We start from the raw sequence: 25,033 nt of genomic DNA on the forward strand, positions 1-25,033 counted from the left end.
GAAAAAATTGTACATGTAGTATGAAAATATTTAAATCTATCTTTGAAGAGATTTAAACTTCTCTTTTTATTTAAAAGGATTATCTTTAAATGAATATAAAAATGTATTCATTTTGATTTTTTCAAATGTGAGGACATAATTTATACCACATTAGAAGACATGTATGTACAGCAAAAATGGGAAATAGCAGCAGACCAAGAACATGTAAATATTGCTTGTGCCTTTCCAAGCCTTCCTTTCTTTTTGACTTTGAAAAGAGAGCTATTCTAGTAGCCACAATTATGTTACTGTAACCTAACTCACAATTATTTGTTAAGAAATTTTATGTTGGGGCTGGCAGGTGGCGTGGTGGTTAAAGCACTGGACTCCCATTTGGCTGACTGCAGTTTGAGTCCCAGACCTGGTAGTTTGCTCTCTCACTTTCTCTCTCTATCTCTCTGGTCAAGTTAAATAATAATAATAATAATAATAATAATATATAAAATTAAATAAAATAACCTTTTTTTGGGAGAAGTTTTTGTTACAGGGCACATGTGCTTGCCAGAAAGACAGAGAGAGACAGAGAGAGGAAGCAAGAAATCACCTCCCAGGAGGATGGCCACAGCGCAATTCCTTCTCCTCCATTCTCCTCTCAGCATCTTGGTCACGCATGCACATGTGCCCGGCATGAGTTTAAGCCACTGGGTCTGGGACTCGAACTGTGGTCGACTATATGGGAGTCCAGTGACATAGCCATTACGTCAACTGCTGGCCCCAATAAAATAATTCTTTTAAAAAAGAATTTTAATGTTCTTAGTACATGAAATACTGACTTTGAAATTGTGCATTTATATGAGTGCCACTATAAATAGATGAGAACAATAATTTTGAACAAACTTGCTAAGTACGTCGAGACTAAAATATGAAGTTAATTAATTACACGTAGTCATATAGCTATTCCTTCTGTACTGTGTCTAACAATGAACTTCTGTTGTTTCACTATTTCCTCAGTGAGCATTTGAACCAAGGTAGCAACTGGGAGTGGTGACCTGGTTAAATATTTTGAAATATATTTTGAATAATATAGCTTAGTGTTAACAGCAAAATGAAATATAATTTTTGTCTTACTAAAAAAAAAAAACTTAAAAATGTTCTAAGTAATTCCTCTAGAGGTAGGTTATCTGTGGAAAATACTTTGATAAACACTTTAGTGTGCTGAGTGGTGGGAATATTTCTAGTTCATTTTTATGACTACATTTTTACAAATAAAAATAAAATAAAATATTAAACAGTACATTTTCAAGTACTCAGTAGGCTCCTCTGATTAATAATGAATATGTCCAAAGAGAGACTTGAGAGTCTGATAAATTCCATACAGTGAAAAAGCTCTCAGCAGAGAATGAAGTCAGCTTCTGGGCAGTAGGTGAGGCTCAGGATAGCAGAACACTCTGTCCCACCACCCGTCATCCTAACCCACATCAGCACATTCACTTCCGTATGCAGTAGTCAGCCATGGACATGGGACCACTCTGTCTTCTCTAACATTTTCTTCGCTTGGCTTCCAGCACACCACACCCTACAGGCTGTGTGTACCACACTGGTGGTTCCTTCCTGAACCACTCTGCTATTCTCCCCAACTCCACTGCCAGCCCATGGCCATATTCTCTTCTCTATCTACACTAACTCCTTGATGTTCTCAACAGCCTCACAGCTTTAAACACCACCTCGATGATGTAGTCTACAGCAGACTTCTCCCCTAAACTCCGGACTTGTATAGCCCACTGCTCACCTAACAACTCCACTCGAATGTCTCACAGGTTTCTCAGACTTGACATATCTAATGTTCAATCCAAAATCTCTTTCCCCAGATTTTCCTGTCTCAGTTAATAATAAGTCTCTTAGTTCAGTAGGCTAAGCCTAAACACTTGTGTCATCCTTTCTTTTTTTTTTTTTTTTTTGTGATATGAAGATTTTTTTTTCAAGTTTCTTTCTTTCTTCCAGGAGAGGAGAGAGACAGAGATCCAGGAGGGGAGAGAGACAGAGAAGGGGTGAGAGGCATCCTCAAGAGAGTCTTCACACCATAACCACCCCCAGCCTGAGTCAGTCAGGATCACAGTCATGATCATGCCTCTGCCCTATGCATACAGAAGACCTGGAGGAAACTCATGGCCTTCCCACGTAGCTTCAGCATGACAGGCCATTGTGTTTCCGCTGCACCATCATGGCTAGCCTCTGGTGTCATCCATGACTCTTCTTTTTCTCTTACATCCATAAGAAAACTCAGTTGGCTCTGTTTTCAAACCGAATCCAAGATCAGAACCTATCACCAGCCAGAGTGGCCGTGCCAGGCAGAGCGTTCACATCCCCCACCAGATCACCACACTACTCTCGCTCACCTCCCTATTTCCACTCTTGCTGTCCACCCAAGTCTATTCTCAACATGGCAACCAAAGTCACCCTTGCAAAACCTAAGTCAGATCATGGCCTTCCTTTGTTCAAATCCTTTAGAAGCTTTCATCTGACAGAGTACCCGCTAAAGCTCTTTCATCGGCTCAGAGGGCATCCCTGATCTGGTCCCTGCTGCCTCATCAACTTTTTCTATTCTCCCTCCTACACACCCCTTAAGTGACATTGGCTTTCATGGTACATCTCAAAATATGCAACACCCCTCTATTTCAGAGTCTTTGCAGTCACTGTCCCCTCTGCTTGGAATGATTTTCCTTCATAACACATCCACATGGATCTCCCTCACCTACGACAGTTTTTGTTTAAATGTCTCCAATATGAGGTCTGCACCATTTAAAAACTGTACCTGCCCACACCTTCTTCATTCCTTCTAATATAAAATAGTATGTTATGTACTACTAATTATTTATCACATTTACTCTTTATTATTTTTATGGCTTATACTTCTCCATACTAGAATGTAAGCTATACAAGGTCAGTAAATTTTTTGTCTTTATCTTTCTCCTCCCCCCCCCTTTTTTTTGCCATAGGGCACGTGCACTCTCCAGAGAGAGACAGAGAGAGAGAAATGAGAAATCACCCTTCAGAGTGGATGGCCATGTCACAATCCCTTCTTCTCCAGTCTCCTTTCTCAGGATTTTGGGCACACACACACACACACCTAGTGTGATTTTCAAGCTGCTGGGCCTAGGATTTGAACCAAGGTCAGGCATGTGGAGTCCTGTACCTTTACTACCATGACATGTGCTGCCCCCTGCTGTGTCTCTTTTGTTCTGATATGTCACAAGCACCTAGAACAGTACCTGGCACACAGCATCACTGCAAAAATATATTCGTTGAATGAATGAAACTGCAAGTATCAAAGTCACACAATGTCAAGGCTCCATTGAACAAAGTAGTTTTATGTAATGACATCATCACTAAAAAAATATGACTTTCTGTTAGCTTCCTTGCATTACAGACAGAATCTAGTTCAGGTTTTTGCTAAGCAACATATTGCCCATTGCAAGTTGGGGAAATAAAGAACGTGTATACTTCTGCTTCATGATATAGACGCAACAGAGAGACTCATGTGGGTGCTTTTAGCAGGCAAAATACTGGGCACCTTGCTTTAAAGGACCAGGCTTAGAACCGCTCATAGACTCCAAGAGTCTCTCTTTTAACAGTGCCTCACCAGGCGTAACAACGAAGGTCACTCAAGTTTTCATCAGTTCTGGCTCTTAGGAGCCCTAGCTACATCCTAAGGTAGAAGTCCAGAAAACACCTTGCCTACTCCTATTCTCCATACTCAACTTGGCTTCACAGCACCTACAAGGTTTCCTGCATTAAGTCATCCACCCCCTTTTCTTCTCTGTAAGCCGGGCTATGTCCTTGAAAGCCAGTGCCATTGCCATTTCCCTGGTACTTGGCAGCACGTGGTGATTTCTCAACCAGCAGTCACAGAATCAATGAATGATTTAGAATTCCACAAGGTAAGAGATGCATTCCAAACATGGAGAGGCTTAGTCAAGTTTTCATTGATATAGTATAGAGTTAGTGAATGTATTAATAAATTAGCACAAGGATGCAGTTATGCAAATAGGGAAGACTCCTTATTCTCATTTCTTTGTCAGTCAGAAAAGAAGTGGCTTCTCATCTAGCTATTAATCCACCATCAAAGCAGTCTTGGAGGTATATAAGTAAAAATTCAGCATAAGGTTTATTTTTTTTGGAGAGGTTTTTGCTATAGGGCGCGTGTGCTTGCCAGACAGAGAGAGACAGAGAGACAGAAAGCGAGAAATCACCCCCCCAGGGGGGATGGCCACGCTGCAATCCCTTCTCCTCCATTCTCTTCTTGGGATCTTGGGCACTCACGTGTACATGCCCAGCGTGAGTTTTAAACCACCGGCTCCGGGATGTGAACTGCGGTCGACTGCATGGGAGTCCAGCAACATAGCAATTATGCTAACTGCCGGTCCCAGCATAAGGTACTTTTACAGAGATGTTTAGAATACTAAAATAAACCTGTATTGAGTTTGAATCCTGACTCAGTGCAGGTGCTTAACTCTTAACAAATCTTTAGCTTCTAAAATTCAAGTTTCTCCTTCACCTATGAAATGGGACTATAATATTTTTCTCTGTGTACCTTCAACACACTATTGTGTCAAATGAGATGAGGTCTGTACAACTTTTTTGATATATAAAATGAATTATTATTGCCAGTTACTCTTGATTTCTCTTTGTTTCCACCCAAGTCTTATATGTAAATTTTGACGTGCCATAAAAAAAATGGCAATGAAATCTATAATATCCGCCTTTCTTGTTTGCCCCAGCCTTCCCTGAGTTAACAACTTTGAAGATAATTATCAAGCATTTTAAAAATATTTTCCTTACACAGCATCACTTTTCCCTTATATCTGCTAATGGAGCCAAAATGTGTGTGGGTTTTGAATTTAGGAATGTCCAAGTTCAAACATGGCTCGTTTTGATCTAGTTCTAAATCTTATCGTTGCCCAAATAAACACAGCAATTCTCCAGCCGGGCACTGATGATCAAGGAAAGAGAAACAATTCTATTTTCTATTTTTCCCATGTGTTTTTGATTATTATTAGTAGTGGTATTTTTTTTTTTTTTTACTATAGGGCACTTGTGTGCTGGCCAGAGATAAACAGACTGAGAGAGTGAAAGTGAGAAATCACCCCCCCGGGGGGGGTGGGAGGTGGCCACACCCCAATCCAATCCCTTTCCTCCAATCTCTTCAGGATTTGGGACATGCACACACACGTGCCCAGCATGATTTTCAAGCCACCTGGTCTAGGACTCGAATCATGCAGTCAGCAATGTGGCACCCAGCACCTTAACCACCATACCACCTCCTGGAGTATATTTTTCCCCCTATATGGAATGCAGACGGTGTTCCTTATGATTGATCAATTTGCTTTTTCTTACCACAGCCATTGTGAGCTGTTTTCACATTTCTCATTATATTCCTACTTCAGAAACAAACAAGCAAAAAAATCCACTGGACTCATTAGAGAGCTTGTATCTAACAGGACAATTTCAACAGTGTTTAACACACATGACTGCATTTACCACTGACACAAAAAATCCAGAAACTAAAATGCAATTGTTTCAAGTAAATTTCAACCTTAAGAAGAAAACCAAAACCAAACAAACAACAACAACAAAATCACAGCTGATCAATCAAGATACATAGTGGTGAAGGCAGTGACCATAGCAACCAGAAGCAATTTCTTTAAAGGTTTTTGCCATAGGGCACATGCACTCACTGGAGAGAGACAGAAAGAAGGAAAGTGAGAAATCAACCCCAGAGAGGATGGCCATCCTGCAATTCCTTCTCCATTCTCCTCCTGGGATTTTGGGCACACACACACATACACACACACACACACACACACACACACCCCATATCCAGGACTTGAACCATAGTTAGACATGGTGGGAGTTCAACACCTTAACCACTACACCACCTGCTGGTCCCCAGAAGCAAATTTTAATAAAAATATAATAACTCTAAAAATTCTCTCCAAAAATTTGTGCTGTAAAATTTCAAAAAAAAAAAAAAAAAAAAGCCTAAAGCCTAATGCTTAACTGACTTATGTCACTCATCCAGGCAGCCTTCTCCTGACGCGAAGGTGCCAACAAGACTACAGTGAAAGGGGCAGCATCAGGAGGCTCCACCACAATCTTAAAATCCAGGTGTCCAAACACTTGACCAGAACCCTTGGCTTCAACACACATAAACCAAACCATTAGGTAAGAATATAAAAATACAGTGGCAGCTGCTTTCACGTAGTTCTATTAAACAACCAATGCACATTCGCATCCAGATTCTCATTTCAGCAAAATCATCCTGGTCGAGGATGGGCTTTATTGAGCTCACAGTAGATGAGGACAGTGAGGTGAGTAGGTCACTAAAATGAAGATCCCCATCTCTTTTTATTATTTTTTAAATTTCCATAATCTCCAGAACTCCAGCCATCAAATTCTCTGCCTGGCTCTAAAACATCACCATCGTGAGAAATTCAGTTACAATGTGAAATTCCCAAGGATGGTTTAACAAGGCTTGCAGGTTAAATGGCTCAACAAATATTTTCTTATATAAATGATGTTACAGACTTTATCCCCAGCATTTCTTCTGCCTCCCTATGTAGATCTCCTTAACTATGGAAGAATAGAGCCACTTAACTTCATTTTCTTATCTAGTATCATCGTAAGTTATAGAAATGACTTACAGTCATCATCGCTCGCATCGGGCTCCTCAATCAATGTACACTCTATTAGAGAAAGAACCCCACCTGTCTGGAAACAAACCAAGTTTTCATTAAACAGCTGAAGGTCTTGTGCAGTTAAGGAAGCTCTGATTTATAAATCTTATATTCAAGATACCACAGAGGAGAGCATAGCAATTCTGCATCACAGACAATTGTTGATAGATTCAAAAGTAAACTTAAATGTATAAATGGAATCTAATTCATTTTACTTTCAATGAAATTATTCTCTCCCTCCCATTGTGGCTCCCAGTGGTTTTAAAATTTAGCAAGTCAATCAATGGGAGATCATAGGGCCCCACAGAGACTTGAGAGAGTAAATGCAGGTCAGCACAGGGCTGAACTCACCAACCAGGAAGTGGTGAGCAGTGGAAGCCTGTCATGGTGGTGTTGAATAATATTTTTAAGCAATGACAGAAGGTAGAGCTAGGCAAACGTTTTCTATAGAGGGTCAGATGGTAAACATTAGGCTTTGTTGACAGTATGATCTCTCATAATTACTCAAATCTGTCATTTTAGCAAAAAGCAACCACAGACATTTAAACAATTAACGTGGCTGTGTTTCACTAAAAGTTTATGAACAAAAACGACCAGCAAACTCTAAGCTGATTTCTGGTACAGAGCAGGATAAAATAGGAAGTATTGCATAGGTACACTGCAGTGATTTGCCAAGATTTTTGTAGTTCAGTAGTCATCGACTAGTGATAACTTTGTCCAGGTTATGCTTTTAATTGTAGTTTTTTAATGTGTAATGCACTCTTAAATTCCAGTTGCTTAGAACCCAAATGACAGCAAAGTAAATATCAGAATTGGTAGGTGTACATGATGCATTATCCCGTTCTTTGTGCAATCCTGACAACTGTTTTAGGAAGATACCAGGCATGAGAAATTCACAATTGAATTAACCTCAATACCTCTTAAGTGTTTGGAACATAAATAAAATAGTCATGGAAAACCAGTACCTTGAGCAGATGCAGCTTTCCTCCTGAACTTCTTGTACAAATTAAAAAGTGTTTTGTAAATAAGAAGCACTGTCTCTCTCCTTCCTTTTTCAAAGACAATGAACCCAGGCGAACTTTACTAAGTTTCCCTCTCTCAACGGAAGGTACTTGAATAAGAGAACCTGGTGATCACAAAAGTGAAGAATACACAGCAATTACAATTCTGTCAAGCGAAGACTGTGTTTGTGGCAATAAACTCTAGGGCCTGTTTTTCAAGATACCAAGGATTGATTTAATGCACCATCATAACAAGTAAATCTCCATTCTTAGTAGAAGAAACAATGCACTGTATTTTAAAGGCCAAATTGTTCCTAATATTTTTGTAAAACACTTTAGACCAGATTTGTGATCTGTAAGCTAGAAAAGAAGTTTAAAACTAGGTCAAATTGAACCCAGAGAATGAGGCATTTCTGCTATCTGTCCTTGGTGCTCTGATCCCAATCAATTTGTTTACTTAATAATAACAATGCACTTATTATGTAATTACATATAATGATCAATAATACAATAAAAAGCAAATAGTTTATTCCTCCAGGAACACTGAAGCTAATAAATATTATTTGTATAGTTTACTCTGTACTTTAAAAATTAAAAGTATATAACACATGTCTTTTATAAAAATACATAAATTACACAGTTCAATGCAATTTAGTGAAAGACTAATTTTTAAAGGGCACCTATTTAAAATTATATCTAAATTCTGTGTGATAAAATTTTGGATGGAATCTAAATGGAAAATAGCGATATAAAATCTATATCCAGAAAATTCATATATCCAAAAGTATCTTCCATTCAGTGTGAGAAGCTATGCCAAGACTTAATACAATACTGAGATTATTTCTGATTATTTCTACACTTCACCCTGGGAACAACCTCCCCCTCTTCAAAAAAGAAAATTCCAATTTAGAAAAGAGTCTTGAAACACCGTAGTTCTGCTTCTGAAATGCCAAGTCAGTAATATTTCTTACATTTGTTTTACCTGCCACCAGCCCAAAATACGGCCTAAGACAGGCCTGTACGAGCCTCATCAGAACTATGAGACACATTACCAGTAGTCATCACTAAGAGATAAATTGCTCACAACTCTAATTTCCTCTTTAAACATTTTCTGGGTCTCCTGATTGTTTTTTAATGCACACAGATTACTTCCATACATGTAAAAAAAACTTCACTAAAATTCTTTATATAAGGACAGTAAAACTGTTAATTGCAAATCTCACAACATTTATATTAAAAGAAGAATATTCCAAGTTGTATCCAGTTTTTAAAGGAGGTCAAAAAGGGGTTAGGGTAGTCAAGGACCCAAGTCATCATGCCTGGACCTCACACCATCTATTCGGCTGAATGTTAAACTGGGCTGTGTGACAGACAGGGTAGGCAGCTATTCTGGGCCGAAAAGACAGCAAGAAAGCAATCTTGGAGGAGGGCCTGGGATTGGGGAGCAAAGGCCAAGAGAAGGCTTGACTCCAGTGAAGGAATGGGAAAAGGGGAAGTGAATGAAGGAGGTGAGGTAGATGGAAGAAAACTAGCAGCCAGAGAGGAAGGAATCAAGTTTGCAGAGGATATGTAGAGAGCAGAGAGCAGACAGGCTAAAAAAGGAGATGGGCAAGGAACAGCAACAAAAGGTCTTTATTCTGAGGACTAGGGTGGGGGGTGGGCGGGGTAGGGGGAGTCAAGGCCAGAGAAGGCCTGTCAGAGGTCCTGGTTCAACCCCCATTTCACAGATGAGGAAACTGTGACCAGAGGCCAAGTCGCTTTCCTAAACTCACAGCTGAGTGGCATGGCCAGGAGACAGCAACAGACTCAGCGACATCAAAACTGAAAGTTGGAAAAAGAGGGGATGGAAAGACCTCTAAGTTCTTGCTTTGCTGTGAATGACCATGAGGCATCCAGTGAGATTAGTTAGGACTCAGAGACAGATTGGGGAGCCTTGGTAGACCAATAGGTTTAGGGGTAGTTTTCAGAAAGGCTATAAACAAAGCTATGAAAACTCAGTAGTGAGATGTTCATTGGTAAGTGCCCCTAGCAATTTAGTGGTTTTCTAAGTCAGAAATTACAGAATACACTGTTAGTTCATATATTAGCAATTACTATGAGTTTCAGCTTTGAGGGAAAAAAATTAATGTTTCCTTGGCAACCATACATTAATATGCTTAATCTATAACTATTCACCTCATACCCAACTAGGAGACTGTATACATTAGATACTTACAGAACTTTATACATTGGAATTAAAGTCAGCATTGTTGTTTGATTTGTAAAATAATCATATTTAGCCAAAGCAATTTAAGTGGATTTTTTTCATAGTTCATCTCATGTTGACATGGCATTTGAACATAGCAGTGAAACTTAAATAAAAGAATCCTCCCTAGTTAATACATATTAGAGAAATAGTTAGTATTGAATTAGTAATTCCTCAGTATCAGACAGACCATTGCAATGGCGCAGTCCTGTGCTTCTTGGACTAGGGTCAATTACAACAAAACTTTTGTTATTTTAGTGATTGAATTCCCATGGAGTGGCATTCAAGATGGATTCTGCCCTTATTCTTAATTCCACTTAGTAGTGAAAAAACAAAAATATATGAAGAACAATTTCCAGGTTACTAGGTTAGGCATTTGAGGTTTAACTATTTCTATACCTCAGGTTTCCATATCAAAGAACACTGCTACACTGAAAGCACATCATTTTTGTTTTAGTTATTTATTTTTAACATTTGCAATAGGGCACATGTGCTCAGCAGAGTCAGAGAGAGAGAAGGAAAGTGAGAAAGCAAGCCACCATGTCTGGGACTTGAACCGCTGTCGATCATGTGGGAGTCCAGCACCTCAACCGCTATACCACCTGCTGGTCCCAAAAGCACATTATTAACAATTGGTATGGTAAAGAACCAAAGAGGTCTAGGTCTCATTCTCAAAGCATTTCATTCTATATTCCGTCACTTTTACTTAACTTTTCTGATTTACATTTCCCCAAAGACAATGTTGATGATGTATAATGGGTTTTTTATAAATGTTGATTTAGAGTGCTGTTATCTTCTAATAAATATTCACATGTATTTCATGTTAATGAAAATAGAAACTCATTCCAAAATTTGAATTTTGATTTTCAAAAGTGTCTATCACAACTTCGCAGGCACAGTCTAGGTGCTTTTGTGTGAATCAATTCATTTAATCTTCACAGTAATTCTAAAAAGTAGATATGGCTATTAACTCCAGGGTAAGGAGAGGAAACAGAGGCAAGGAGAGGTTAACTAAAAGGCCCAATATCACACAGCAAGGAAGTCGGGGAGAGGATGTGACCTTTAGTGACGAGGCTACACTAACTTCCTATTACTGCCTCAGACACTGACACTTTTTTAATTTGGGGAAACAAATGACAATATCAGACCATTGCTATGATATATTTGCATCATTAGGTTGTTTTATAATTCTAGTCATGTACAATTAAACTATAGTTGTTTCAATCACTAAATTCCCATCAAATAAAATTCCGACTGCCCTCAGCTTTCAGATGACCCAGGTAACTTATATTTCCTAGGTCTTACTATTAGAAGAACAATTCGTAGAAGGCTGAGACCATGTGCATGCATACACATGTATATACCCCATACACTGAAATAGACCTTACATCACCCTAAAACTAATTAACACAAATATAAGCATACCATTAGAGATAAACTGTAGTCTATCTCATAGGAAATAGAATCCTTCATAATTTTTTAAAATAATGAGGAGTTTCTAAAAAGTTCATAGAAAATGTATGTTATTTTTAAAAAGCAGAAATTTTAAAACATTTTTGCACTAAAATAAATTCATACATTCGTTCCATTTTTCCATGAACTATCTGAAGTCCTCTTATAATTTAAAAAAAGACTTCAATGGGAAAGATCAGCAGGAGGCATATGGTTAAGGCACTGGACTCCCACATGGCCAACTGTGGTTCGAGTCCTGGACCCAGCAGCTTCCAATTCATGCCAGGTGCATGTGCATGTATGCCCAAAGTAAAAGGGGAATGGAGGAACAGGGACTGTAGCATGGCCATCAACTGGGGCAGGGCAGGGGGGCATTGATTTCTCATTTTCTTTCTCTCTGTCTCTCTGGTGAGTGCATATGACCTATAGTAAAAATTCTCTAAAAAAAAAAAACACTGAATCTCAACCCCTGTTAAGGATATTTAGTAAAAGTCATAATAGGAGAAACCAAAGCAAAACAATGCAAACTTTCCAAATTGTAATCGGATTACTTTCTACTTTCAGATTAAGTCTGATTTTTAGAAACTACCTTTATTGAACAATTGCTAAACAGACTCACCAGACCAAACATTCAGAAAAATACTTTTGAAAGGTACATCATTCCATCAACAACAATATGAAAATAACATCGAAAGTATTAGTACCTGACAGAAGGTCCTTAAACATGGTACATAACAAGGAATAAAGAGCATATGGATGTAATCACAGGGAAAAGTGACTTTTTCCCTCCAAATGCAATGAGAAAAAAATGTGACTAATTCAATATACTTGATTTTCCAGCATTTTTTCATTATGGAAGTTTTTTCAAGTTCAGACCAAAAGAGTCTTAAGTTTTTCAAAATATAGTCAATGTTCACAGATAATCATTCTTTTCAATCAAAAGTCCTTTCAGAATTTGTATACTGGCTAGTTACAGAAAGTTTTGTTTCCATTTTTCACATATGATAAAGCACAAGTCAAGGAATAGGCATCTTCAGTGAACTCCAAATACAAGAAAAATACAAAAGAAGACAACTTACAGTCATAATTGAAATTCAACAATCATTCAGTTTACTTCAGTGTTCATTTTCCAGGTATTTATCATGGAAAGCATGGTACCCGATAAGGCGAGGCACAGAGAATGCATAAATCTGCCCTTCGGAGCTTATGAGCACTAGGAGACAGGCATGCAAACGAGCACCACACACAGGCTAAACCACAGGCACCAGCGGAGGAAGGCGAATCCATTCTAACTGGAGAGGGAGAGGGAGAGGCAGGGAGGATGATGGCGAAATGTTAAAGGCTCCTCAGAGGTATTTGACCTGAGCCTGGTAGAACAAAGAGACCTTCGATAGGCACAAAAAAGGTGGCTGAAGGCATCCTGGGCCCCAGGAAGTGCACAGGTGAAGGCACAGGACAGGCAAGGGCAAGCAGGGAGGACCCCAGCATGGAGACACACTTCGTGCGGAGAAATGGAGGAGAGATGAAGGCCTGATAGGGCTAGCACTATGTTCCATTACGATTCAAAGACAAACTAATATCCAGATCCAAAAATAAAACAAGGAATCACTTCCGAAAATAAACTTCCAAATGTTAACATAGGTGTGATTTGTCTTCTTATAAATAAATAATAGAAAATAGAATGGCATGTGTTCAAAACTCTTTCAAGTATTCCGTGCAAAAGTTAATGTGGCGAGCACAGATAGTACCTTGTTTGATGAGGTAAAACAATATGTGAAGAAGCACATTATGGTGAGCAATGGCAATGTCAATATCTTCAAACGATATTGGCACATTATAAACAGAAACGACACACATGATTAATTCGAGCTCCAAATGTCTGTTCCATTCCTCACCAGTTAAAGTGATAAATATGTGAGATACAGTCTCAAATCAATTACTCAGGACATACTCCCCTCCCCAGACTACCTAAGCACTTAAAAATAACGTGGGATGTGCTTTACTTCTTGCACTTTGAATAAGAGCCAAGAAGGACTGTGTCCTGACAGGCTGCTGCTTCTCCATAGTTTCGAGCATAAATCTCTTCAACTCTTCAGAGGCTTAATATACCGGGTAATGCCCCCAAGGACACTCCACAAACATGACCTCTTCACCATTACAGAAGTGTGGCAGGGGCCTACGGAGAGACCTTGCATCTGCCAACTGAAATTACCAATTGAATCAAATCACAGTAGGAGGGGCTGATCCAGAAGTGCTGATGAAAAAAGGGAACAAGAGACAGCTGTTCTCACTTCGGACTTTGTCCCCAGTCTTATGTGACAGGGCTTTGAGTAATGCAAGTTTCTCTTGGGCTTTGGCCTGGGCATCGTCACCACCTGGCACAGCCACTCCAATCGGCCAGGCTGACCTGTCCTCCTTGGAGCTGTAGAGAATGTCCGGTCCACTGAGGAGGAGAGTCCAGTCAGAATGTAACTTACTGTCCCTCTCGTGCTTTACTATGATAGTGCTGCTGTTTTTCATGGCCCCTGAAAAGAAACAGCACAAAGGTGGGCCTCAACCACAGCCTCGGCCAAGGCCATGGAGGTGTCCTGCATGAACTGCACCAATCACACAGCCAGACCAGGCCTGCTCCCGAATGCTTCCCTGGGTCTGCCAGTGCTCAGGAGACGGAGGTCGTGGATGCACTTAACAAGGACTTACCTTGGCGGATGAATGTTTGGCTGGTGTCCAGCAAGATGTCACAGCCCTCCACTATCATCCTCTCGATGGCAAGGTTTTTCCTTATGTTTTCAGTGTCACTCACTTCATCGTGCATCACCCTGCCAGACACAGCACAGACAGGGTCACAGTGAGAGACCTTTCCTGCTGCCCTAGACAGGCAGAGAAGGGCTCTACCAGTTTCAAACTTTTGCCTATCTAAGTGGGGCCATGGGGGAAGCAGGCTGGACCTCCAGGCTCCAATGAACCAAGATCCAAATCAAGACCAATGAGCGTGATGATTCTAAATAGTAAATGAGTATCCTGAAAAGTTAAGTGTTTTTTTTTAGTTTTTTCCCCAGAGTGAGTGTGTGCTCACCAGAGAGAGACAGAAAGAGGGAAAGTGATGACCACACCACAGTGCCTTCTCCAGTCTCCTCTTAGGATTTTGGGCAGACCTGTACACCTGCCCAACATGATTTTCAGGCCACCAGGTCCAGGACTCAAACTGCAGTCGACCATGTGGGAGTCCAGCACCTTAATTACTACACCACCTGCTGGCCCCAGGAAGTTTGCTTTTAAACGCAACAGAAAAGCAACTTATTTTATGCACTGTTACCTGCATTGAAAGTAGTGTGCCAGTTTTTGGAGGCAGAGTAAATTAGAGACCTATCGACCCATAGTCCTCACCGTCTTGGCACCACGGACTGGTTTTGCAGAAGACCATTTTTTAATGGGTGAATGGGGAGGGAGGATGAGGGTTTGGTTTTGGGATGATTTGGGCACATCGCATTTATTGCGCACTTTCTATTTCTTATTTTTACATTATAATGATAAGATTCGGTACTAGCCTGTGCCCCAGAGGTTGGGGACCCCAACTTAAGGCCATTTAATCCCATATAATCTAAAGCAGCACACATGTTACTAAGTGCCCATAACAATGAAACGTCACCAAGAAATACACATTGTACATTCTCTAACTTCTTGCCAACCGAATACAAAATGCAACTGAAGTCATTTTTCTATTATGCTGAAGGAAATGTATTTCCAAACTTAAACCGAAATACACCTAACCTCAGTGACAAATTCACGAGCTCTAAAAACGTTTTGAAAGTTGAGCCTCACCCTTGGTTAAAATGCACGTGAGTCAAAACTAGCCCAGCTCATGGGCTAGCACTTAACTGTGCGGTGACGCCGGAAAGCTGGACTTGGGCTTCCCTTCTCACACCGTGGAACACGTACCTCAGGTTTCTAGGAGAGACTAATTTGCTGCTTTTCCATCCCAAGCATTTATTCTAAGTTATCTGCGTACCTGGATAACTCCTCTAGTTTTGACTTAGCAAACTCCAGACTCTTCCTCTCCACGTGCTCATGGGGTGTGTGAGCCAGGAGCTCATGCAGCGTGATGATATACCTGGGGATCTAGGTGCAAACAAAGACCAGCATGAGGTCAGGATGGGTGATGCTGGGGCACTCTCTCCAGGGCCATCACCGCTGGGGAAGTTCTTCTCTACTCTTGCAGTTTTGAGTTTTTTACACATTTAAGATAAATATGTAAAAACGAACAATGCTTCAAACCAAACCAAAGAACACATGAAAAAATAATCATAAATAAGGTATTGGGTCCAAAGAATCCATTTTTTTCTGTTTTGTTTTGTTTTGTTTTAGTTTTTTACATATCATATATTTTTGAATCATGACTTTTTTTCTTTTTTAGAGATTTTTGCTATAGGGAACGCGCACTCACCAGAGAGACATAAAGTGAGAAATCACCCCCCAGGGGGATGGCCATGCAGCAATTCCTTCTCCTTTCAGGATCTTGGGCACACACGCATGCATGCACACACGTCTGGCATGAGGTTGAAGCCACTGGGCCCAGGACCCAACCCACAGTCAACTACGTGGGAATTCAGCAACGTAACCATTATGCCATCTGCTGGTCCCAAATCATGGCTTTTGAAAACTAATTCAAATAGAAACAAATGTAACTTGCTAGAGCCTGTATTTCAGACATATTTGTCTGTTTGCCATTTTGTTTTTAATTTTGCTACAGGGCACGTGTGTTCACCAGAAAGAGACAGAGAGAAAGAGAGAGAGGGAAAGTGAGAAAGCACCTCCTAGGGGGATGGCCATACTATAGTTCCTTCTCCATTCTCCTCTCAAGATTTTGGTCATGCACACACTCATGCCCTGTGTATCTTTCAGGCTGCTGGGTCCGGGCCTCAAACCACATAGTCAATCAAGCAGGATGCAACTGCCTTAACCACCATGCCACTGGTCGGTCCCAACATTTTTTTTTTAAATTTGACAATCCTAATGCAATGTTCTCTTACAAATTAAAAGTTAGGAAAAGAAGGTAAGCTCACCCTTGCTACGCTCTGGTACTACCTTATTCACATTCTAGTGGTAAAAAGTACTATTTAATTCAATTACTTATTTGTACATTTGTTTATAAGCAGACTATCTGAATTCTGTCAAAGGCAGAAACTCTACCAACCATATAAAGGTTTTAATTGACTATAGAAAAGAGTTAACTCAAGTTACAGTGATTCAACATATCTATTTATTACTAATTATTTTATTTAACTTTATTTATTTATTTTAATTTGACCAGAGAGGGACAGAGAGAAAGAGAGAGACAGAAAGTGAGAAAGTAAGCTGCCAGGTTTAGGACTCAAACCGCAGTCGGCCACATGGAGTCCACTGCCCTTAGCCACCATGCCACCTGCTAACCCCCAACATATCTATTTTTTACTGGCTTATAGAATTGAATGTCTTTCAGACAGCAAGGACCATAGATTTCGTTTTAACAATAACATGCATGAACAACAGCTACCCTAACACTGCCCAATGTGAGTCAGACCCAGTGCTCCTGGCTTTAGACCTGCAACATGAGGATTATTTCTCCATTTTACAGACAAGGAAATAAAGTGCAAAGAAGTTTGTTAACTTGCCCATGGTGGCTTCACAATAACTGGCAGAGTCAGCTCTGACCGGTGTATCAAACCCTCTCTCTCAGAGCCTACCCTCAGGGATTATTTTTTGTTTTTGTTTGTTTGCTTGTTTTTGTACAGAGTCAGCTCTGACTGGTGTACCAAACCCCCTCTCTCAGAGCCTACCCCCAGGGATTTTTTTTTGTTTTTGTTTGTTTGCTTGTTTTTGTGGGGAGCAGGGTCTCACTCAGCACCTGGAACCTCTGAGCATAAAGAAAGTCAATCCACTCACAAAGGCCCTATGTGTAGTCCCTTTCATTCTTCCCTGAGGGGCTAGTGGTGCTATCTTCGACCTGCTTTTGCTTTTGTGCAGGTGGTGGGCTGCACGGGGTGGTTTTCTAATGTTTCCTGGGTGCCTCCATCTACACACCACACACAGACGGAAACCATCATTAGCCAGACACTGAAGTGCAGCTCGCTCTCTGGGACAGCATGCTACAGTGACATTGTGTCAAGGTTTCAGGAAACACGAAGCCCTAAGTCATAGGTGAGTAGAACACAGGAGGATCCTCCCTCTGTAGGATTTATGAAGGAGGCTTTCTATGTCTTCATCCCAAAAAGTTCTCACTGCAAGAGCCTTCAGGACTGTGCCACTTAATGAAGTCTCCTGGGATAAATATGTTTCCAAATATTCCCTTTTCTGAGCACAATCCCATGATCGATAAAAGTTTACCTCTAAGTTAATAGTTCCACAAGAAAAATCAAGGCAATTAACAGCTACTGTGCTCCATTTTTCATAACCAAGGAGGCAGGAGTGGGAGAACCAGACTACTTATAATGCACTGAAAACCCACAAAACTAAGTTTTTCAATAGCTTCATGTCCTGCCTCATTAATTCAATCTATTTTTAAGAGTTTCCTGGCAAAGAGTCAAGGGAAGGGCTTTGAATTCAGTCAGTGGCCCTCTGCTTTCTGGTAGAGGAGCCAATAAGCATGGAGATGGCCAAAAAGCAAGCAAAGGAAGTTCTGTAGAAAAGTGGACAACTCTCCAAAGAGCTCATCAGTGTATTCAAGAGCTGCTTACAAACCTGTTCCCTTCAAACCTAAGATCACAGGAACTGTCTAAATGAATCTTAATTCTGCTTTCAATTAAGAACAAATACTTGCCACTTTGTAGATATTAATTACTTTGCTCTCTACCTAAGTAAATCAATGTATAGAATAGACACGGCTACTTTCTGGGAGAACGTCTAACAGTGCTGTTCTTGTCCAGAGGAGACTTCATCATTGGCTTACCTATGGACTTTCATCTCTAATAAGCAAATGAGCAGCAGAAGCCAATTTAAACAGTATCAGCCAAGCTATTGTCTTTGCTAAATAAAAATTATGTTAATAACTACATTATTTTCCATAACAAATTTCTTGGCAACACTTGGGCTTACTGGTCTGATAGTTCAACTGGAGGTAATTTTACTGCATCACCCAAATTCTACAAATCCTCCATGTTTCCATAGTTCAACATAGTTCAGTAACAGTGGCGTAGAAGGAGACAGAATACAACCACCTTCTCTCCCACACATACAAAAGCTAAAAGCTTCCGGTCATTGCTCCTTCTCCCTCTGCCCCAATACCAACCTCTGTCCCTATAGCTAAGGTCAAGAAAAAGTTTGGACCAGAGGACCTTTGGCAGCATGAACTAAAAAGTACAGAACCCTAGTCTCATTTTGAGGTGTCCAACCCTAAACAGGAGCAAGGTAGAAGGTAAAGGTATAGAGGTATAGAGGTCTCATTGCTGATACAATGTATGCAGAAGTAAATGCACCCTGGACTCTGATGGAATGAACACCTTCATGACGATTTCAAGTATAGAATGAACCTAGTAAGAAAAACCTTCCACCTTCTAGAAAGGACAATGCCCCTACAAATGTTTCATATGGCTATTCCTAGAGAGAAATGTGAAAGTTTTTAAAAATCAAAATGGAATCATTTGTGTCATCTCTACTAAACCAACCTGGGAAGGCCATGGAGGAGGTGTTTTGTCACACTAGAATGCACGGAACAAGAACTGTTAGAGAACTCTGATAAAATCACAACCTTGCACCAAGACCACTGCAATTGACTCAAAAGACTTCTGCAAAGACATCTGCCCAGAGACTGTCTGATCTTGGACTGACACCACTCTTTCAATATTTTACAGTTTGATTATTTTAGGTGAACAGAAAGCAGAAAGAAGTCATCAGAATGATAAAGACAAAGGAGAGACCCCCAAGGACCATGAGACTCTTGGGCAACAAATTCTAATTATTTCTTCCTTGGTCTATTCAAAACAGTTACAGGGAAACAGATAATTCAGTGCTTTTTCAGGTTGTTCATTTCTTGCTACTGTACCAATTCTGGCGAAATTCTTTGAGTTTGAGGCTTCTTCCAGAACCTCTTCCAGAGGCTCTTACAAACTGAAACCTCTGGTTATCCTGGTATGGAAGAAGCCAGAGAACCTCAATATGTGACCCTTCAACTAAATCCAAGGGTTAGAGTCACCCAAATCCTGGAGGTAGATGAGAGGAGAGTCTTAGACTTTCACCAGGCTCCTTGCAAAATCACTGACCCAACCCAAACTGTCAAAACCATTCAGCCCTCCTATGATCACAGGGTCAGAGAGCTAAAGGACTTAGAGATAACTAGAGCTCGATTGCCTCAATTTAGAGATTAAGAAATAGAGATTTACATTGGTTCAATTATGGTCTCCAGTGCTATGATGGAAGAGTAAGTAAGATAACAGAAATCCTAACGATTTCTAAGCCAACATTCTTTTTCTAACTTTATGAGAATGTCCTGGGGTCAAACAAAATGCTTAGTCATGGCTCTTGAGCTTGAACTCAGAGGAAGGGAGAAAAGGTTGGTGAAAGAGTTCCCCAGCATTTTAAAGAAACCCAAAGACCTTTCCAAGGCCCTATATTCAACTGTGCTTGGATATCTCACCTAAGTAAGGGAAGATCTGCCATTTACAGTAAAAACACTGAGAAAATCCCACCAAGAGGAAATGTCCCTCTCTCAATGTTCCGTGTGTCTTTCACGATTATCTTTGTATATTTATTGACATGGGGTTGCTAAACTGATACAATTTGGGATATTGAGTCATAACCTGGAGGTAACTGCCAAAAAAGCTAAACAAAATCCCAAGAGAATGTTACATTATATAAATGTGCTTACTGTAACTAAAATCTCAAATTCCAGTTATGCATATTTGTTTTAAAAATTTGAACATTTTCTTGGGAAATACTTCTTCAGGAAGGTAAAGAGTTCACACAATCCAGTTCCATGGAATAAAACAATAACACTATCAAGTTTCACTATACTTAAATGGTTCCAAATACATCCTTTCGGTTTTTAAAAATCTTACTAAACTTCTTTTTCTTAATATTTAATTTTATTTATGTATTCATTTATTTTTATATGACCAGAGAGAGACAGAGTGAGAGTGAGAGAGAGAGAGAGAGAGAGAGAGAAAGAGAGAAAGTGAGAAAGCAAGAGAGAGAGAGAGAGAGGGAAAGTGAGAAAGCAAGTCACCAGGTCCACAACTCGAACTACAGTTGACCATGTGGGAGTGTAACACCCTTAACCACCCTGCCACCTGCCACCTGCCACCTCCCTTACTAAACCTCTATGGTGACTTCCAGGATTTTGAGCAGGAGTGATCAACTTAAAGATAAACAATTATGGGGGCCAGCAGTTGGTATAATGGCTATGTCACTGGCCTCCCATGTAGTTGACCACAGTTCGAATCCCAGATCTGGTGGCTTAAACTCACACCGGGCATGTATGCATGCGTGCCCAAGATCTGGAGAGGAGAATAGAGGAGAAAGGATTGTGGTGTGGCCATCCCCACTGGAGGATGATTTCTCACTTTCTGTTTCTCTGTCTTTCTGGTGAGCACCTTATAACAACAACAACAACAAAAAAAAACTCTCAAAAAAAAAAAGATAAACAATTATGAACCATAGAAACATTTCTATCTGAGGCTACAAAATGATCTGCCAAGGTCGAGACGCCTGTTCAAGAGAACAAAGCACTCCTAAGGAACCATAACTATGCACATGATTAGTAGACTCAGTCTACCACATGACAATCTGGAGGTCTGGCCAGAGCCCCATAAATTCCACCATGGGAACACTCACTGCTTTTCGAAAAGAAAAGAATCAACACTTTTCAAAAGACCAGAGGATTCAATACATATTTTGGCCCCACAGTTCTCACTCCAGAGCTCATAATAGTAAAGCCCTACATGAAGGAAAGAACACAAGGGTACTTGATCCCTCAGGGTTGCCGAGTCCTCAGAAGTGAGCCTGGCTCGTTGTAGCAGCCTGACTAGGTGCCAAGACTTCCCAGGTCCAGCCAGTGCCTCTGGCTCCTAAGTCTCCACAGCCTTGTGACCAAGAGGTCCTCCTTTTGAGCACCAGAGCTCTGGCCAAGAGACATCAACAGATCATGACAGGATGAGAGGATGGGCCAGAAAACAAAGACCTTTCCAACAATCCCTCCGAAAGTCCTCAGAAACCTTTTATGCAACTGGCATAAACTGGAACATTTGCACAGAATCCTATTTCTGTAAACCTAATAATATTTTTAAACATACTGGAGGAGGAGATCCATGAAAGGGGTCTGTGTGCAATCTTTCTATAATGAAAAAATTGTACTGCTTTTCAAGAGATTATTCTTGAATTACTGGCTTCAAAATGCCGGGTTTTTTTTTAAATGTATACTAGACAGAGAATGTGTGGTGCATTATTTATCTCAGGTTCGAGCTCAAAACACTGGTGCATCTGTGCCATCCCTCCTCCCAGGGAACACTTACATCTCGCTCTGGTCACACTGGGTATCGTGACACTGAGCAGGAACCAAGACCCTGTACAAGACAGCGGAAGTGACCTACCTGAAACATGGGGTAGGTCAAGAATGTTTCCAGCATCCTCCCCTCACAGGCAGGGTTGGCTTCATACTGTTTCAAGAGTTTGTCAAAATCTCTATTTTGCTTACAATTGGCGAGGACTTGGAGGCTGTACTGGTGGTTACGCACAAATTCTTGATAAATATTCAGCATGGGGAGCAAAATATCAAACAGATCAGCTGGAAAAGAGAAATAAACATGGCTGTCTCCCTTGGCGTTTGGTAAATCATCTGCACCCAACAGGCATAGCAAAGAGTGGCTCCTAGCACCAGGAGTCGCACACACGTGATCCGTCCTATTGCCTGAACAAAAGTCTCCTGGGGCAGAATTTGACTCCAGCCCCAAGTGCACTGTGACAGGCCAGAAAAAAGAGAAAGGTAACTACAGAGGGAAGGCCTGAAAGACTCGAAGGAAAATGGAGCAGATTCCTAGTGGCAAAGGAAGCTCACTGGTCACATTTAGACAGCTTAGGCTGAACAATGGAGCAGGTATTTCACTCTCAGTGTAACCATTCTAAGAAAAAAATGTTTCAAGAATGCACTTACCTAAAATTAATGTAGGCCAGTTCGCTATCCGTGCCTTTAGTCCTTGATGAAATATTTCATGAAGAAACATGATTGTTTCACTATAAAAAATAGGAAAATAATACAACTTAGTCACTGTTAAGTATTTATTTTGTTAAAAAAAAAATAAAAAGTCCACTGAGTCACTACAGCCTTAAGACACATGTCTCATAGGGCCTCCAAACTGTACACCCAATAACAGCATTATACGAGGCTCTATAAAGCAATTTATCTTGGGTCAGCAGATGGCATGGTGGTTAAGGAGCTGGATTCCCACATGGCTGAATGTAGTTTAAGCCCCAAACATGGTGGCTTGAAAATCACAACAAATTAATAGATAAACAAATGTTTTTTAAAAAGCAATGCATCTTTTAGAGAACCTCAAAAACCCAAAGAAAACTGTGACATAAGCTCCAAATATTGGACAACAGGAAACACTAACTTGTTGTCATAGACCCTCCTCATCAATGTGCATGTGAATTTTCTCCTGTCAGAATGTAGCAGTTCAACTGATACTCATTTTTCCTTTTATATTTAATCATAGATAACTCAGGGAAAGGGCTGTCTTTCACTGTAATGAGCTTTGACAGAAGGAAGAGGGAAAAATCCAGAGCAAAAATTTTGACAGAACTCTACAATAGCCTCTCATCAGACACCCCAGACAGAAATGTAAAAGAATCTTTGGGGCCACCAAGCGGAGTGGTAGCTAAGATACTGAACTGTAGTTAAGATATGGCTGACATCAGTTCGAGTCTCAGACCTAGTAGCTTATTTACTTGCCCTTTCTCTCTCTCTGTATCTCTCTGGTCAAATTAAAACATAGTAATAACATATAAAATTGAATAAATGAATAAGAATCTTTGGGGCTGGCAGGTGGCCTGGTGGTTAAGAGTGCTGGACTCCCACATGGCCGACTGTGGTTCGAATCCCGGCTCGCTCTCTCTCTCTCGCATGCATGCTCTCACTCTGTCCCTCTCTGGTCAAATTGAAATAAATAAATGAATAAATAAATAAAGTTTAATAAAATAATTTTAAAAAATAAAAAGAACCTGAGGATCCAGCAGGTGGCATAGTGGCTAAGGTGTTGGACTCACACATGGTTGACTGTGGTTCAAGTCACACACCTAGAAAATGATAAATCAAATTAAATAGAAAATATTAGACTCCTTTAAAACAAACATTGAGGAGCAGTCCTTATGATTTCCAAATAGTCCATGAAATAAAAAAAGACACTGCTTGAAGCTTGCAATTAGTTTTTTTTGTTTTGTTTTGTTTTAATCAAAATTTCAACTGAGTAGTGCTTATTGTTCAAAGAATTCAACCAAATTCAGTTTGGTAGACTACAGATTAGTCTTTGAATCTGTATTCCACCCTCTTAGGTAGAGAGGTAGAGAGCTAAAGCTACATTTCCCAAACTCCCTTGCAGATAGGATTCTGGATGTCAATTTAGTTTCTCCAGTGGATGTACTGGCAAGAGATGAAAGGCAGAAGTAAAAGTCATCTTCCTGTGGTTAAAAGTCAGTCATAGAAAAGCGAATATTTTAGGGGCAATTTCAGCTCCTAGCATCAATATTCTAGTTTTAAGGAACTAGCTTCATGGGTCTGAGAGGCAGTTGTCATGGTAATGGTGGTGGCATTAGGGACACACAGACACACTACTGTGTCCTAACCTCTGGATCACACCCATCGTGCCACGCCTCTAAACTCAACAGTCTAGGGGCAACTCCCTGACTATTCCTTCAGCCCTGCCAATGGATTCTGTAAACAATATGATAAGACTTCCTAATCTTTCAGTTCACTGACTTTAGAACTCTTACTCGAAAATCCTGTCACACGATCAGGACCTAAATTCACAGGTCCCAACACCTTTTCACTGACATGAACCAGTAGGGTGACCTAAATTCAAGGCAGCACAGGCTCTGCTGGCATTGCTTTTGCAATTCCATCCACTGCCATTAGAACTGTGGAAACCACACCTGGCTGGCTGGAGTATCATCAAAATGCTAGCTGTCTGCCTGAGAACCACCCTCCCTTAGGGTACCTCATCTACTTAAGTGAAGCTAGTGCCAGCCAAGGGGAGGAAATCTCCCCACTCTTCTCAACAAAAAACTCTAGCTTTTAATATCATGCTCTCGGGACCAGCAGTTGGCGTCCTGGCTACGTTGCTGGACTCCCACATAGTTAACTGCAGTTTGAGTCCCGGACCTGGTGGCTTAAACTCACACTGGGCGTGTGTGCATGCATGCCTAAGAGGAGAATGGAGGAGAAGGGATTGCGGCATGGCTATCCCCACCTAGGGAGTGATTTCTCGCTTTCTATCTCTCTGTCTCTCTCTCTGTCTTTCTGGCGAGCGCATATGCCCTATAGCAAAATCCTCTCAAAAAAAAAATAAATAAAAAATAATTTTTAAAGAAATCATCTCTCAGACTTACCACTTATCACCTTCCTTTCTGCAGTCTCCTGACTCTGTTGCTCTTCCTAATGC

The 25,033-nt window shown here is 40.5% G+C and overlaps 1 protein-coding gene across 1 annotated transcript in view; it reads right to left on the reverse strand.

Annotated features, from left to right (window-relative positions):
* The window catches only part of RASGRF2 (Ras protein specific guanine nucleotide releasing factor 2), a 289,250-nt gene that overhangs the window by 134,524 nt on the left and 129,693 nt on the right, over positions 1 to 25,033 (reverse strand). Inside the window, 7 exon segments of the mRNA XM_006143501.3 lie at positions 6,037 to 6,173; positions 6,681 to 6,747; positions 7,679 to 7,839; positions 14,112 to 14,230; positions 15,421 to 15,530; positions 21,971 to 22,164; positions 22,531 to 22,610. Of these exon segments, the coding sequence (XP_006143563.1) occupies positions 6,037 to 6,173; positions 6,681 to 6,747; positions 7,679 to 7,839; positions 14,112 to 14,230; positions 15,421 to 15,530; positions 21,971 to 22,164; positions 22,531 to 22,610 (868 nt within the window).

The sequence above is a fragment of the Tupaia chinensis genome, unplaced genomic scaffold (genome assembly GCF_000334495.1).
Source record: "Tupaia chinensis unplaced genomic scaffold, TupChi_1.0 Scaffold000099_1, whole genome shotgun sequence".
NCBI lineage: Eukaryota > Metazoa > Chordata > Mammalia > Scandentia > Tupaiidae > Tupaia > Tupaia belangeri.